The following is a 12,705-nucleotide window of genomic DNA, read 5'->3' on the forward strand; positions in this document are numbered from 1 at the left end:
TCCACAGTGTTTGTGGAAGTTAGATTTACTTTGTTTAATTGTTTATTTTTCACCGAGCATTGCAGAATTAAGTTGTGCGCATACAGATTCTCCTTCTCTGTGATGTATTTGTCAACCTTCAGGACTACTCCAAGGATAAGAGTATACTAATAAAATAATTGAATCCTACAAAGAATAGATACATGAAAATAATTGTTTGCTGAATTTTATTTTGAAATATGAACTCTTAATAGCCACTATATATTTATTCTCATTTTGAACTGCTCAAAATCACCTGAAACATGATGTTGATGATGAGGATACTAGGAAGCAGGGTTTGTGCTCCCCAGGCACTGCAGCCTTCTGGCTTCCTAGTTCTTCTAGAAGTATTAGGTCATTGACTGTTGCTGCTACAATTGATTCCATAGTTTTTTCTGTATGCTAGGTTATGTCTCCATTGAGCCATTGCTTCACATTCGAAGATGATATGGGCAAATTTTTTTCCTTCTCATTACATAATCAGCAAAAAGATTATCATTATATATGCCTATGTTATGTAGATGTTTTCAAATGCCAGTGACTGTGTAATAGTCCTATCACTCTGAGTCTGGCCCTCTCCAACTGCAGCCAGTCTTGCTGAGGGTTGTTTTAGCGTAAGTTTACTGTGTCTAGCACGGCTGACCTGAAGCATAGTTTTGTTTGATTCATTACCTACAAAGATAATGGATTCAATTTTAAACTAAATAAAATGAGTGGTGCATTAAATTTGTCCATCAGTGTAGTCGAGTTCACCTCGTAACTTATAAAGAACTAACTCAAATAGCTTTGTCCTCTTCAGTCATCTTTCAATGTAGTTTTTTTTTCCAGATGCAGTAAACCGTGCCCCTGGGGAGTTTATTTCCACCTGCTCCCATAACTGATTACAGGTGTAATAAGTATACAATTGTTTACTTTACAATAGTAATATGTTTTATAATTGATGTTTTATAAGTGATCGAGATGAATATTAAAATATGCTATTGGTAATTTACATAATTAATTTTATCCATTTAATAAGGTAAAGTCCATGCTATCAATAAATTTTTCAAAATGTTTGCAGAATCTTGATATCATCAATAGGTGTATCGGCACCGGCCATGCAGTGTTTTCTTGTAGAACGCTGTCTCTTTCCATTATCATGCATGCATATGCTAACTTCGAGCAATCATAAATTAGATGCTTCCAATCTTGCGAAGTTGCACCACATGTGCATGATGGTTCGTTTATGATGTTAAAGCGGTGTAAGTAGGCTTTATTCTTCCTATGTCTGCTTAATACCTGTGTGAGTATAGCGGTTATCTTGAAATTTGATCGCAATCGTGAGGTTATGGTAGGGAAAAATGATTTCACATGGTAACCCTTAGTTGCAGTTTCCCATTTGTCCTCCCACAGTTTCACAGTATTTTCTTCTCATTTTTTGTTAATATAAGATTTAGGTACCAACTCAAAACTTATTTCTATTCTTTCGATGTAGTAGATGGCTGACTGGAGTGTTCGACTGGCTTTGAAAATTTAGGTAGTACTGTTCTATGTTGATGTGCAAGTTGTTCAGATTGCGAACATACCAAAGAGCATCTACCATATTCAATAGAACTTTATTTCAGAACTGTTGTATTTTGATTGCATTGCTTCTTTTGGCACAGCCCCAAAGTTGTAACCGTACCTGGCATTCTTTGTATACAAAATGTACTAATTCTTGTCTCAATTTTTGCATACATTTTTTAAGACCTGAGTGCAGTTAATTTTGTTTTCTTTTTTAATATTTTAAACGTCCTATTCTTGCAATTATAGTAAATAGTCGAGCATATGTAGACTAATGGACAGATAACCTCCGACTGTTGATCTTTATCATTTGTTGTCTTAATCAAGTTAAAAAATCTTTATTTAAATATTATTTATGAGATGTTCCCTGTTTGGAAGTGTTTTTTTTTGTAACTGGGAGAGAAAGAGTTGACGGATTGTGATGTCATCGGCGGGGCCACAGGTCATGTTTCCGGGATCCGATTCAGGACAGGCCAATCGTCTTGGTCTAGGCTGCAGACCTGAGGCAACCAGTCTTTCTCCTTCCGTCTAACCTCGGCAGTGCCAAACTGTTTATTGTTTGACGTTCTACAAAATTCTGAAGCAGCTCCAAAGGGAAAATGGCTGGGCCTCAACAGAGCTCGTACACCACGCCGAAGAAGTGCAGCCTCAGCGACCGGTTGAAGGCCCTCTACCCGATGGTCAACGAGTCCGAGACCCCTCTACCCAGATCTTGGAGTCCAAAGGATAAATTCAATTATATCGGACTTTCCAACGGAAATTTGCGCGTTCATTACAAAGGTGACGTATTTTTTCATCATGTCGTTATACTTGGTTGGTATTTGAACGCCAAAGTCGACCCTATTCACGGATTAAATTTGTAAATATTATTTCAAATTTTGACTCAATCCAGTATGATGTCGTAGGATTAAAATGAAATATCGGAACAAGTCTAGTCGTTGTCAATCGACCTTTTTCCCTGATCGCTGCAACTTCTGCAATAATTTCTGTTAATACTGTCCAATGTCATTTTTTTTCTCGAGAAAAAAATACATATCCTATGGATTTATATGTGTCATCTCTAGTCTACAGATTTTCTTCTTACAAAAACCACTTAAAAACTAATTGGAATATCAATTTTAGATAATGTGGCGTTAAGGAAATCTTCAATAAAAGGAATAATTAATAAACAGCACAAAAATAAAGCACCAAAAGTAAATATGTTCTGTTTTAACCTGTTGACATATTCCGACTGGTGATATGTCAAATCGCAGCCCCTGGAACTTAAGTAATAATGAATAAATCACATTATTAGAATTTTTGTGTTTAAAAGTATTTTTTTCTGTTTAATTTCGTATTACCCATGCCTCAGTGATACACGTATGTTCGCCACGCGTTGCAGGAGGACTGAGGCTCGACGGCAGGAAACCAACTCTGACAGCCCCAGCTTGAAGAGAAGGAAACTCCTTTTCTTTCTAGTCCATTTTTTCCAACAGTCTCGGATGTGGATTAAAAACTATTTAGGCTGTGAAGGTTGCTTAACAAACTGAAGCTGGCCAGCAAAAAATAGAGCACAGTAGATCCACGGAGGTTGAGGTGTAGATGGCCTTGTGGCCAACTCTTTTAAACCTGTCCCTATTCCTACATTTAGCTATTCATGAAATAAATGTTAACTTTAGCTGTACATTCTCTTCGAAACATTAACATTCTTTCAACTGCTGTTTTGCTGCTGTTATAAAGCTTTTTTGGATGTTCATACATGACCTGTTGAAGTTTTAACAATAGTCAGAGTCAACAATCCAGTTGCTCTAGAGTAAAATCTTCCTTTCTTTTGATCCAGCTACTTCGTATCCTACCTTGTCCAATGTGGAGTTAAGAACTATTCGATAAAATGAATATTTAATAACAAATAAGAATAAAGCACCATATGTAAATATGTTCTGTTTTAACCTGTTGACATATTCCAACAGGTGATATGTCAAATCACATCCCCTGGAACTTAAGTAATAATGAACAAAATCACGTTGTTAGAATTTTTGTGTTTAAAAGTATTTTTATTTTATTATTTTTTTTTTTTTTGTGGGGGTTATGATTTTATATTATCCTTGTCTGATATGAGTATGCCTGCCAAGCGTGGCAGGAGGACTGAGGCCAGATGGCTGGAAACCAACTCCGACAGCCCCAACTGACGGTAATTGAAGGGAGGGAAACCCCTTTTCTTTGTAATTTGTTTTTTTTCCAACAGTCTCAGATGTGGGTAAAAACCTAACATCTAGATATCAAGGAAAAGTCCATATCATCGAGGTAACTGGGACTAATACGCCTGCTCCTCTCCTGTCCACTCTACTGGCCAAGCCCCATCACCGTAATCCCTGCCCTCTGCTTAGCCTGATAAACTAACTAAACTTTACGAATTGAGTTCACACGCCAGAAATCTTTTATAAAGCGATAGGGCAGATCGCAGTTGTCACCACTACCTGTCGAAACAAGGGATTACAGACTAAAAGGACTTTCTACACCCTCCAAAGACTGAATCCCATCAAAAAGCATTTATCTTTTTCCTTCATATTCCGTACACTCCGTTATAATGTGATTCAAATCCTCCGGGCAATCACAGGTCGTGCAATTCGGAGTTTCTGACACATTGGCAGAATTATTGATTGCCTTCTGTAAAATTCCACTTGTGGCACAGATCACTCTTCTCTTGTGTCCTGGGATCTCACAAAGTAGTTGATTGGTCTTATACGGGAAAAATGGTTTAACTGACTATTGCTGGGTTCAGATCTTCAAGGCAGTGGATTGTTGGAGGCTCTCTTCTTGACGAACTCCTTGGGAAGACTCAACCTTTGAATTGAGACACTGATCTGAACTTGAATGAGGATTTGGATGCAAACTCTGGCTCAATTTATCTGCCAATCAATATGACAATATAATCAGTTTTTTCTTGATCAATAAATTATTAAACATATTTATTGGTAAAAACTAAGAGTACAAACTATTATTTTTTTTTTTTACCCACTGAACATCTTCAGTCTGCAGACCCAAAATGAAGTCAAGATCATGACTATTTTTTTTTTAATATTCGATGAGAGGTATTATAGTTTATTTATTTATTTTTTTTTGGTGGGGGTGTCTGTTGGTAACATTCGTTGGCAGATGCACTCCAATCATACCACCCCACATACTGGCTTTATTTACAGTCAGATTTGAACATTTCATCAGTTCTTCTTTGGAATAAAACATTAAAGATAAACAGTTGAATAAATGGGACGATTATTCAAACACTGTACCTTACATTTTAATTTTTTTATGTTTACAGGAAATCAGTTTTGAGATTACATTGTTCTCGTCTTTATAAATGAGATGTCAACATAAAATATAGTTAGAGCAGTTGTTTTTAATCCAATGTTATTTTTTCCGTACAAAATATAATATATCAAAGTTACGTAAAACAAAGCAAACTTGTATCAACTTTCAAATTATTTTTACATTTTAATTTCAAGAAATATGCAAAAAATGCATGGTAGAATATTCGAATAATACGAAAAACTAATATCTAAACTAAACTAGATCTAAACAATAAGTTGCCACATTTGCGTTTTTTTTAGAAACCTTATTTAGTTTTGTAGATAGAGTAATCAAATGGGAAATGATTCACTCGTCCCTTTGTTGTCTGCAGAAACTGTAACTTAAAGTCAGCATGAATGATTTATCTATGCATGGCTCGTGCCAAGTGTGAGTCGAAACTGAAATAAAAACCTGTCTATGTTACCCTGAGTCAGCTTTCGTCTGAACTTGATAAAAAAGTTAACAATAAAATAAATTAAGTTATTTAATAAATATGTATTTTTAAATTTTTTTATTTCTTTCGGGGGAAATTCGCAAGTTGTGACATGGTTTTCTCAAATTGAGTTGTGTAATAATTATATAATAATTTATGATGATTTTTATTTAAAAAGCATCGTTGGATGATTAAAGTTTAGATATTAGTTTTTAAAATTCTTTCTATTTTGTTAAATATCATCCAATCCTCTCCAATCAAAATACATTTAAAAAAGAAAAATCGTTTGACTTTATTAACTCTGCTGATAAGACTGTTTTAGAGTCAAGCATTGAGATTTAATTAATTTCATTGACCTTTTATCTTTTATTGAACTAAACTATTAGATTGTAATAATTAACTTGGACTAAGATAATAACTTTTACACCGTTTTTATTATGCATTGATTAAATTTGCTTTAGAATAACCTTGGAGAAGTAATTCAATATTAATTAAAAAAAAAAAAAATTGCCTTGCGTTATATTTTTGCTATTATCTGATGTTTGAACTATAAATAATAATAAAAAATAAAAAAATAGATTGTGGGCGGAATTGAAAATATTATTTTCACTTTTGATTAATCGCATTTTTTGTTTTCCCTATATAATACAGTAACTTAGAAAAAGAACTAATCCAACCACTACCTCTTTCCTTTCCATTGAACGGTTTTCATTTTTCTTAGGTGTGTTTAATATTCTTTAATATCCGCAATAATCCTCCAGGAGGTTAAAACAACATTGGCCAAGTGAAGACAGTGAGACATAGTCACTACTATAAGAGTCTCCACTGGGTTCTTCACTCTAGTGCCAGATTAATTTTTTTAAATTTCCAAATTTTTGTTTTATTTTAAATTTTTACATACTGTATTTTACTTGTGGTGTATAAAAATAAATACTGCCATTAAAAAAACATTGATAACTAACCTCTAATGCATTATTAACCCTAACCATACTTAACCTAACCTAACTTGGACTTGGACTTTTACCGTGAAGGGTTGTCACTTTCCGATGTGCTGACCCTAGGGTGAGCCTCAGGGGAGTACACCTACCCTGTTACGTGGCCAGGTGGCTAGTATCTTCTTAAATCCAGATGCCCAGTAGATAGTTCCGTACCAGTGGGGTTAGGCTCTAACAGGGGCTTTCAACAGCTAAGCCTATCCTAACTGTTTGTCATGAAAGGTAAAAGAAGTGTGCCAAAATGCATCTCACTGCCAAAACAGCAGAATCTATTAATTACAAACAAACCACAAGAATAAATCTTGTTCTTCTCCCCTGGGGGCTCGCATTTTGACTTGATAACCTGAATCCAATTCTAAATTTTCATATTATTCAATCAGACTTGCTTTTCTAAGACAGTGATGATACAGAAATAATTGAACACTCGAAAAAAGTTGAGTTGCACCATCAGACACTGAAGCCCATTTAACTCGATCCTTTCTCAAGCGATTATTTTTAAGTCAAGTCTGAACGTAAAGTCTAGGTGGACTTGGGTGCAACCTACAAACAGGCCAATTACAATGAATCTTTTTAAAATTACATAATCTGTAACAGAAAATTGTACTTATGAGGCTCAGAATTGGGCATGATTGGATTTAATGACCAGTCTGCATATAGAAAGTGAGTTGGCTGTGCGCTATGACAAAGCGTCTTGATTTATTTTAGTAAGTGTCTTACATTCTAGTTTTGTTAATGTTTTGAAGTCTGCAGATGTATTTTTAACGGCATGAATGTTGATAGAATGTTTATTAGAAGTTAAACAAAAGCATTGTAGATAGTGAGAGATTAACCAGTATCAAAATAAGGTGAAAGTAAATAAACCATAAACCTTGAGCTTTCATCTGGTATTCTGAAAATATATTACCTGAACGGAGGGATATAATTTCTTATTTTCATTCCTCTCCCAGAGTGCACATATTATAAATACAATTAAACTTTGTTTAATCATAAGTATGTGGAATAAAACACAGTGTGATGTATTGGCTCATCCTATTTTTTAATCTTATCCTGATTATAGGTTCTAGGCCTATAACTAATCTGCTAGTTTTTTCTTTTTTTTATGAGGGTTCTCAACAGCAGAGGTTATATCAACCCTCGGGGGGCCAGTGTTTTTGAAAAAAAGCCCATTGGTAAGTATGTCGGGTTCAAATGCAGGGCCACTGCATTCGAACCGGGACCTTTACGTTACAGTGATGAGCGCCGTGTCAACGCCTAAACCGTTGCGGCCACCGACGCCCCTTGATCTGCCAGTTATTAGCCAGATTTTTTGGTAGTTCATTACAAAAAATTCCCTTGTGCCCTCGTTTCCGTTTTCTCAAGTTTTGAAATTCATGTACTACTTGGGAATTTATTCTGGGTTGTTGTGGGGGAGGAGGTCCAGTCTTGGATTTGGATGGAACATAACAAAGGTTAAAATAAGTACTATTGTTTTAGCTACGTTAACATTGTGCCTTTGCAATAATCACAAAATTAAGTATTTATATATATATTTATAAGTAATATATATATATTTATATATAAAAAAATCATGTATTAAAAATCTATAATAATTATAATCTATATTAAACCCGATATAGCGGTGGAATGTTGTGGGCCTCAGCTTTACTTTGTTTAGGAGGTTGATGATACCATCAACTTCCTAAACAGAGTGTCTATATTAAAAATCTGTGATCAAAGGTTCAAAAAATTTCGTAGCCACCTTGAATAGAGCAGTAATAAAGAAAAAGTAAATTCTTTGTTAATGAAAGTCTTAATTTGTCAGTTCAGTTCATTTTTTCAGGATTTGGAATAAGGCTAATTTTTGGTATTTTAAATTATTGATAGGTCATGGCAAAACTCACAAAGATGCAGCAAGTGTTCGAGCAACACATCCAATTCCAGCTTCATGTGGATTGTACTATTTTGAAGTGAAAATAGTGAGTAAAGGACGTGACGGCTATATGGGCATTGGTCTCTCGGCCCAAGGAGTTAATATGAATCGTCTCCCTGGTTCGTACTATTTAATGTATGCATAGTAACTATTGTTTACAAATTTTTTAAATTAGGCTGGGACAAACATTCATACGGCTATCATGGCGACGACGGTCATTCATTTTGTTCTTCTGGCACGGGTATACCTTACGGCCCTACATTTACAACAGGTGATATCATAGGATGTGGCGTAAATCTTATAGATAATACATGCTTTTATACAAAAAATGGCCACAATCTTGGCATCGCATTCACAGACCTTCCTGTTAGTATTTTTTTTAAAAATTCTTATGTAATAATTTTTTGATTTAATTATGTCAAATTTTGCGTTCTAGAATAATCTGTATCCTACAGTCGGGCTTCAAACACCAGGAGAAGTTGTAGACGCTAACTTTGGACAAATCCCATTTGTATTTGACATAGAAGACATGATGAAAGAACTCAAAGCTCGAACCAAAGCAACAATTGAAAAATTTCCTTTCCCAGAAACTTTCAGTGAACATCAGAGTATTTTACATAGGTAAATCAGGTTGAATTAATATTTTTACTGTATTACGTCATATTACAGTGTCAATTGGATGAAAGTACTACTCTTACTAATGTTGTAATTTCCTTTATTAAATGTAAAATTTCTATTTAAATCAATTTACACCATTTTTTAACATTAGAGAAAAAACTCACACTCTGCTTCCAGGCTTGTTTCCTCATACCTTGTTCATCATGGTTATTGTGCGACAGCTGAAGCTTTTGCCAGTGCTACAGGACAAGAGTTTAAAGAAGAAATCGCCTCAATAAAAAATCGTCAGCGTAAGTAATTGCATAAAGTAATATACAAGTTATATATTTTAATAATGGAAACTAAAATATGTCAATCAGTTCCTAACAATTACATTGCATTCATTATAATTTAAAATATAAAAAAAATATTATTATATTTGTTTGTTTTTGTTTGCAGGTATTTTAAAGTTAGTTTTGGCTGGTCGAATGGGTGAAGCAATAGATATGACAAAACATTTATATCCAGGACTGTTGGAAGAAAGGCCGAATTTACATTTCATGTTGAAATGCAGACAATTCATAGAAATGGTGAACGGTAGTGATACGGAATACCAACCAAGACATGTGATAACCCATACATCAGTTATTCAATCTACAAAACCATTTAGGTAGTTACAACATTACGAGATTAATAAAAATAAAAAAAATAAAAAAATGACATTGATATAGTGAAATGAATGGAGTGGCTAAACCAAGGGAGGAGACAATGGACGTGGAGGATAAAAATGGACATCAAAATGGAATCCAAAATGGGTTTATTCAAGATGACCATGGAGAAAATTCCAGTGGAAATGTTCAATATGCAGGTTCAAAAAAGCTTTGTGGTGGCAGTAGACCAGCAGTCGAAAGAATGTTAGAATTTGGAAGAGAATTATATAGCTACAGCCAACATCTATTTCATGAATTTGGAGCTAACGAATCAAACAAAACTATGCTACAGGTGATTACAAGTTCAGGATTTATTGTTTCTGAGCAGATCAAAGCAAGAATACATTTTATATTGGCTATTAACAGATCATATTACAAAATAAAATATATGTTCAGCAAACAATTTTTTCATGTGTTTATTCTTCGTAGGATGCATTTAGTTTATTAGCATACTCTAACCCTTGGAGTAGTCCTGTAGGCTGGCAATTACATCCCAGAGAAAGAGAAACTGTATGCGCACAACTTAATTCTGCAATACTCGGTGAGAAATGAAGAATTAGAAATTTAAAAAATTAAATATAGTTAAACTAACTTGCTTGTGATGGTTCAGCAGTTCGGCAAGTGCATATATCAAAATAATTGTTTTATTATCAAACACTTCATTAACTGCATTAATTTTTGTAACCTACATTTTCAACATTTTTTTAAATTAAAGGCGATCTCAAATTTTCTTGAAAACTGACTCAGTCCTAACATTGGCAATGTGACAGTCCTTGGCAGGATCCTTGATGAGTGAATAAGTGGTTGACACTTCTAGTATTGTAAAATATAGCTTACAAAGTAATGGAACAACAATACAATGCATGTATCGAAATAAGTGTTGTATTATCAAATACTTTATTCCCAACTGCATTAGTTTTTTGTAACTGCCATATTCAACATTATTTTTTTAAACTATAGTTAAACTAACTTGCTTGTGATGGTTCGCTGTTTGGCAAGTGTATATATCAAAATAATTGTTTTATTATCAAACACTTCATTAACTGCATTAATTTTTGTAACCTACATTTTCAACATTTTCTATGTTTTTAACAGCAGTAACAAAAACTGGAGCTTTACACTTGCATATTTTCTCTACTTTGCAGAAAAACATTGAATTATTGATATATATAACCTCACCTGTCCCTAACCTTCACCTACCTAAACCATCTCTAACCCTATAACCCTACCTAGCTTAACCTAACTAAGCCCTAACCCTCATTCTAAACCAACCTAATCCTTACAGTTGAAGGTAATAATTTAATAATCATATATTTTTATAACAAAATTTGTTGTTCTTCTATTCTTCCACAATGATTTTACTGTTTACTTGTTATCAGAATTTTTGCCAAAAAGAAGTGATTTGTGTCCAATTACATTGCTGACAAGTGGAAATTTTGCAATATAATTTTCCAAAGAAAATACCAAGAGTGCAACAAAGTGTAAATTTTCCCAAATTCATGGAAAAATATTGAATCATTGATATTTACTCTAACCCAGCACTATAGCCATACTTAACCCAGCCCTTACCCTAACTCCATATAACTCTACATCTTATACCTTTGATCCTATATTTGGAGTAAACCTGTACACTAGCAGTTACATCCCAGACAAAGAGAAACTGTATGGGCTCAACTTAATTCTGCGATACTTGGTGAGAAATAAGTAAATATAGTAAAAGTAACTTGCAAAGTAATTGTTCAGCAGTAGAACAAGTGCATGCATCAAAATGAGATATTGTTTTGTTATCAATCACTTTATTCCCCATTGCATAATTTTTTTGTAACCACCATATTCAATATTTTCTATGTTTTTAGCAAATAACCAAACTGGGGCTTTGCACTTGCATTTTTTCTCTGATTCATAGAAAAATATTGAATCATTGATATATAACCTTACCTGTCCCTAAACTTCACCTATCTAACCCATTCCTAACACAATAACCCTTTAAATGTTGTAGATTTAACCTGCAAAGTAATGGTACAATAGTACAACAAATGCATATATCAAAACATGTTTTATTATCAGACACTTATATTCCCATCTGCATTAATTTTTTATAACCACCATATTAAATATTTTCTATATTTTTAACAAATAGTAATAAAAACTGGGGCTTCACACTTGCATATTTTCTCCACTTTGTGGAAAAACATTGAATTAATGTATAACCTCACTTGTCCCAAACTTTTACCTACCTAACCTACCTTGTCCTTAACCTTATAATCCTACCTTAATTAACCTAACAGCCCTAACCCTAACCTTGTCCGACGTAAACTAACCTACTTCTTATACTTCTCCTATACTTGTAGTAGTCTGATGGCTGGCAATTACATGCCAGAGAAATAGAAACTACTAATAATTATGGTGGGGTTAGCATTCAGCAGGTTTAAAATGTGTTTTCTGGGAAACTATGTATATAACAATCTGCAATGCTTGGTGAGAAATAAGTAATTAAACATAGGAAAAGTCACTTGCAAAGTAATGGTGCAGCAGTGCTACAAGACATGTATCAATATAAATGTTTTTGATCAAACCTAATCTGTTCCTAACTTTCTCCTTCCTAACCTAACATAACCTGTCGTTCACTTTATAACCCTATGTAACCTAACCTCACTCAGCCCCTTACTCTAAACTAACCTAATTCTTTAACTTGAAAGTAATGATTCAATTATCATATATTTTTATAAAGAAATGTGATCTTCCATTGTTACACAATAATTTTATTGTTAACTTGTTATCAGAATCAAGTAATATGGCTAGAAATCCACCATTGGAGATAGCAGTTTCACATGCCAAAGAATTGGTTCATATAATGTCTAAGGCAGGTTTGGGATCTTCAGCATTTGCAAACGTGGAAGATATTATCTTGAATTGAAGGTAATTAAGCTTTTAAGTACATTATATAATTGTAAGTTTTCATTGAAATAAATAAAAATACAAATGTTATTGAGATTAAATTTTTTTCTGTAGTAAAATAATATAATTATTGTCAAAAAGAAGTGGTTTATGTCCAACTACTGTGAACTGCCTAATAGTATTGTTATAAAAAATATACATATTATGTCAGTTTCAGATTTCAAGCTTTCATTTTGGCACACATAATTGTCTTATTTATGCTTGAATCTTTTTTGT

The 12,705-nt window shown here is 33.7% G+C and overlaps 1 protein-coding gene across 1 annotated transcript; it reads left to right on the forward strand.

Annotated features, from left to right (window-relative positions):
- The first annotated feature begins 2,033 nt into the window (after window positions 1-2,033).
- Window positions 2,034-12,450, forward strand: LOC106661129 (ran-binding protein 9). The gene is made up of 9 exons (XM_014384340.2): window positions 2,034-2,340; window positions 8,179-8,343; window positions 8,400-8,590; window positions 8,661-8,845; window positions 9,020-9,132; window positions 9,281-9,491; window positions 9,553-9,823; window positions 9,961-10,072; window positions 12,315-12,450. The coding sequence occupies exons 1-9, from the start codon at window positions 2,160-2,162 to the stop codon at window positions 12,446-12,448; spliced, it is 1,563 nt and encodes a 520-aa protein (XP_014239826.1). The 5' UTR covers window positions 2,034-2,159; the 3' UTR covers window positions 12,449-12,450.
- The last annotated feature ends 255 nt before the right edge of the window (window positions 12,451-12,705 follow it).

The sequence above is a fragment of the Cimex lectularius genome, unplaced genomic scaffold, assembly GCF_000648675.2.
Source record: "Cimex lectularius strain Harlan isolate CLEC.00 unplaced genomic scaffold, Clec_2.1 scaffold60, whole genome shotgun sequence".
Lineage (NCBI taxonomy): Eukaryota > Metazoa > Arthropoda > Insecta > Hemiptera > Cimicidae > Cimex > Cimex lectularius.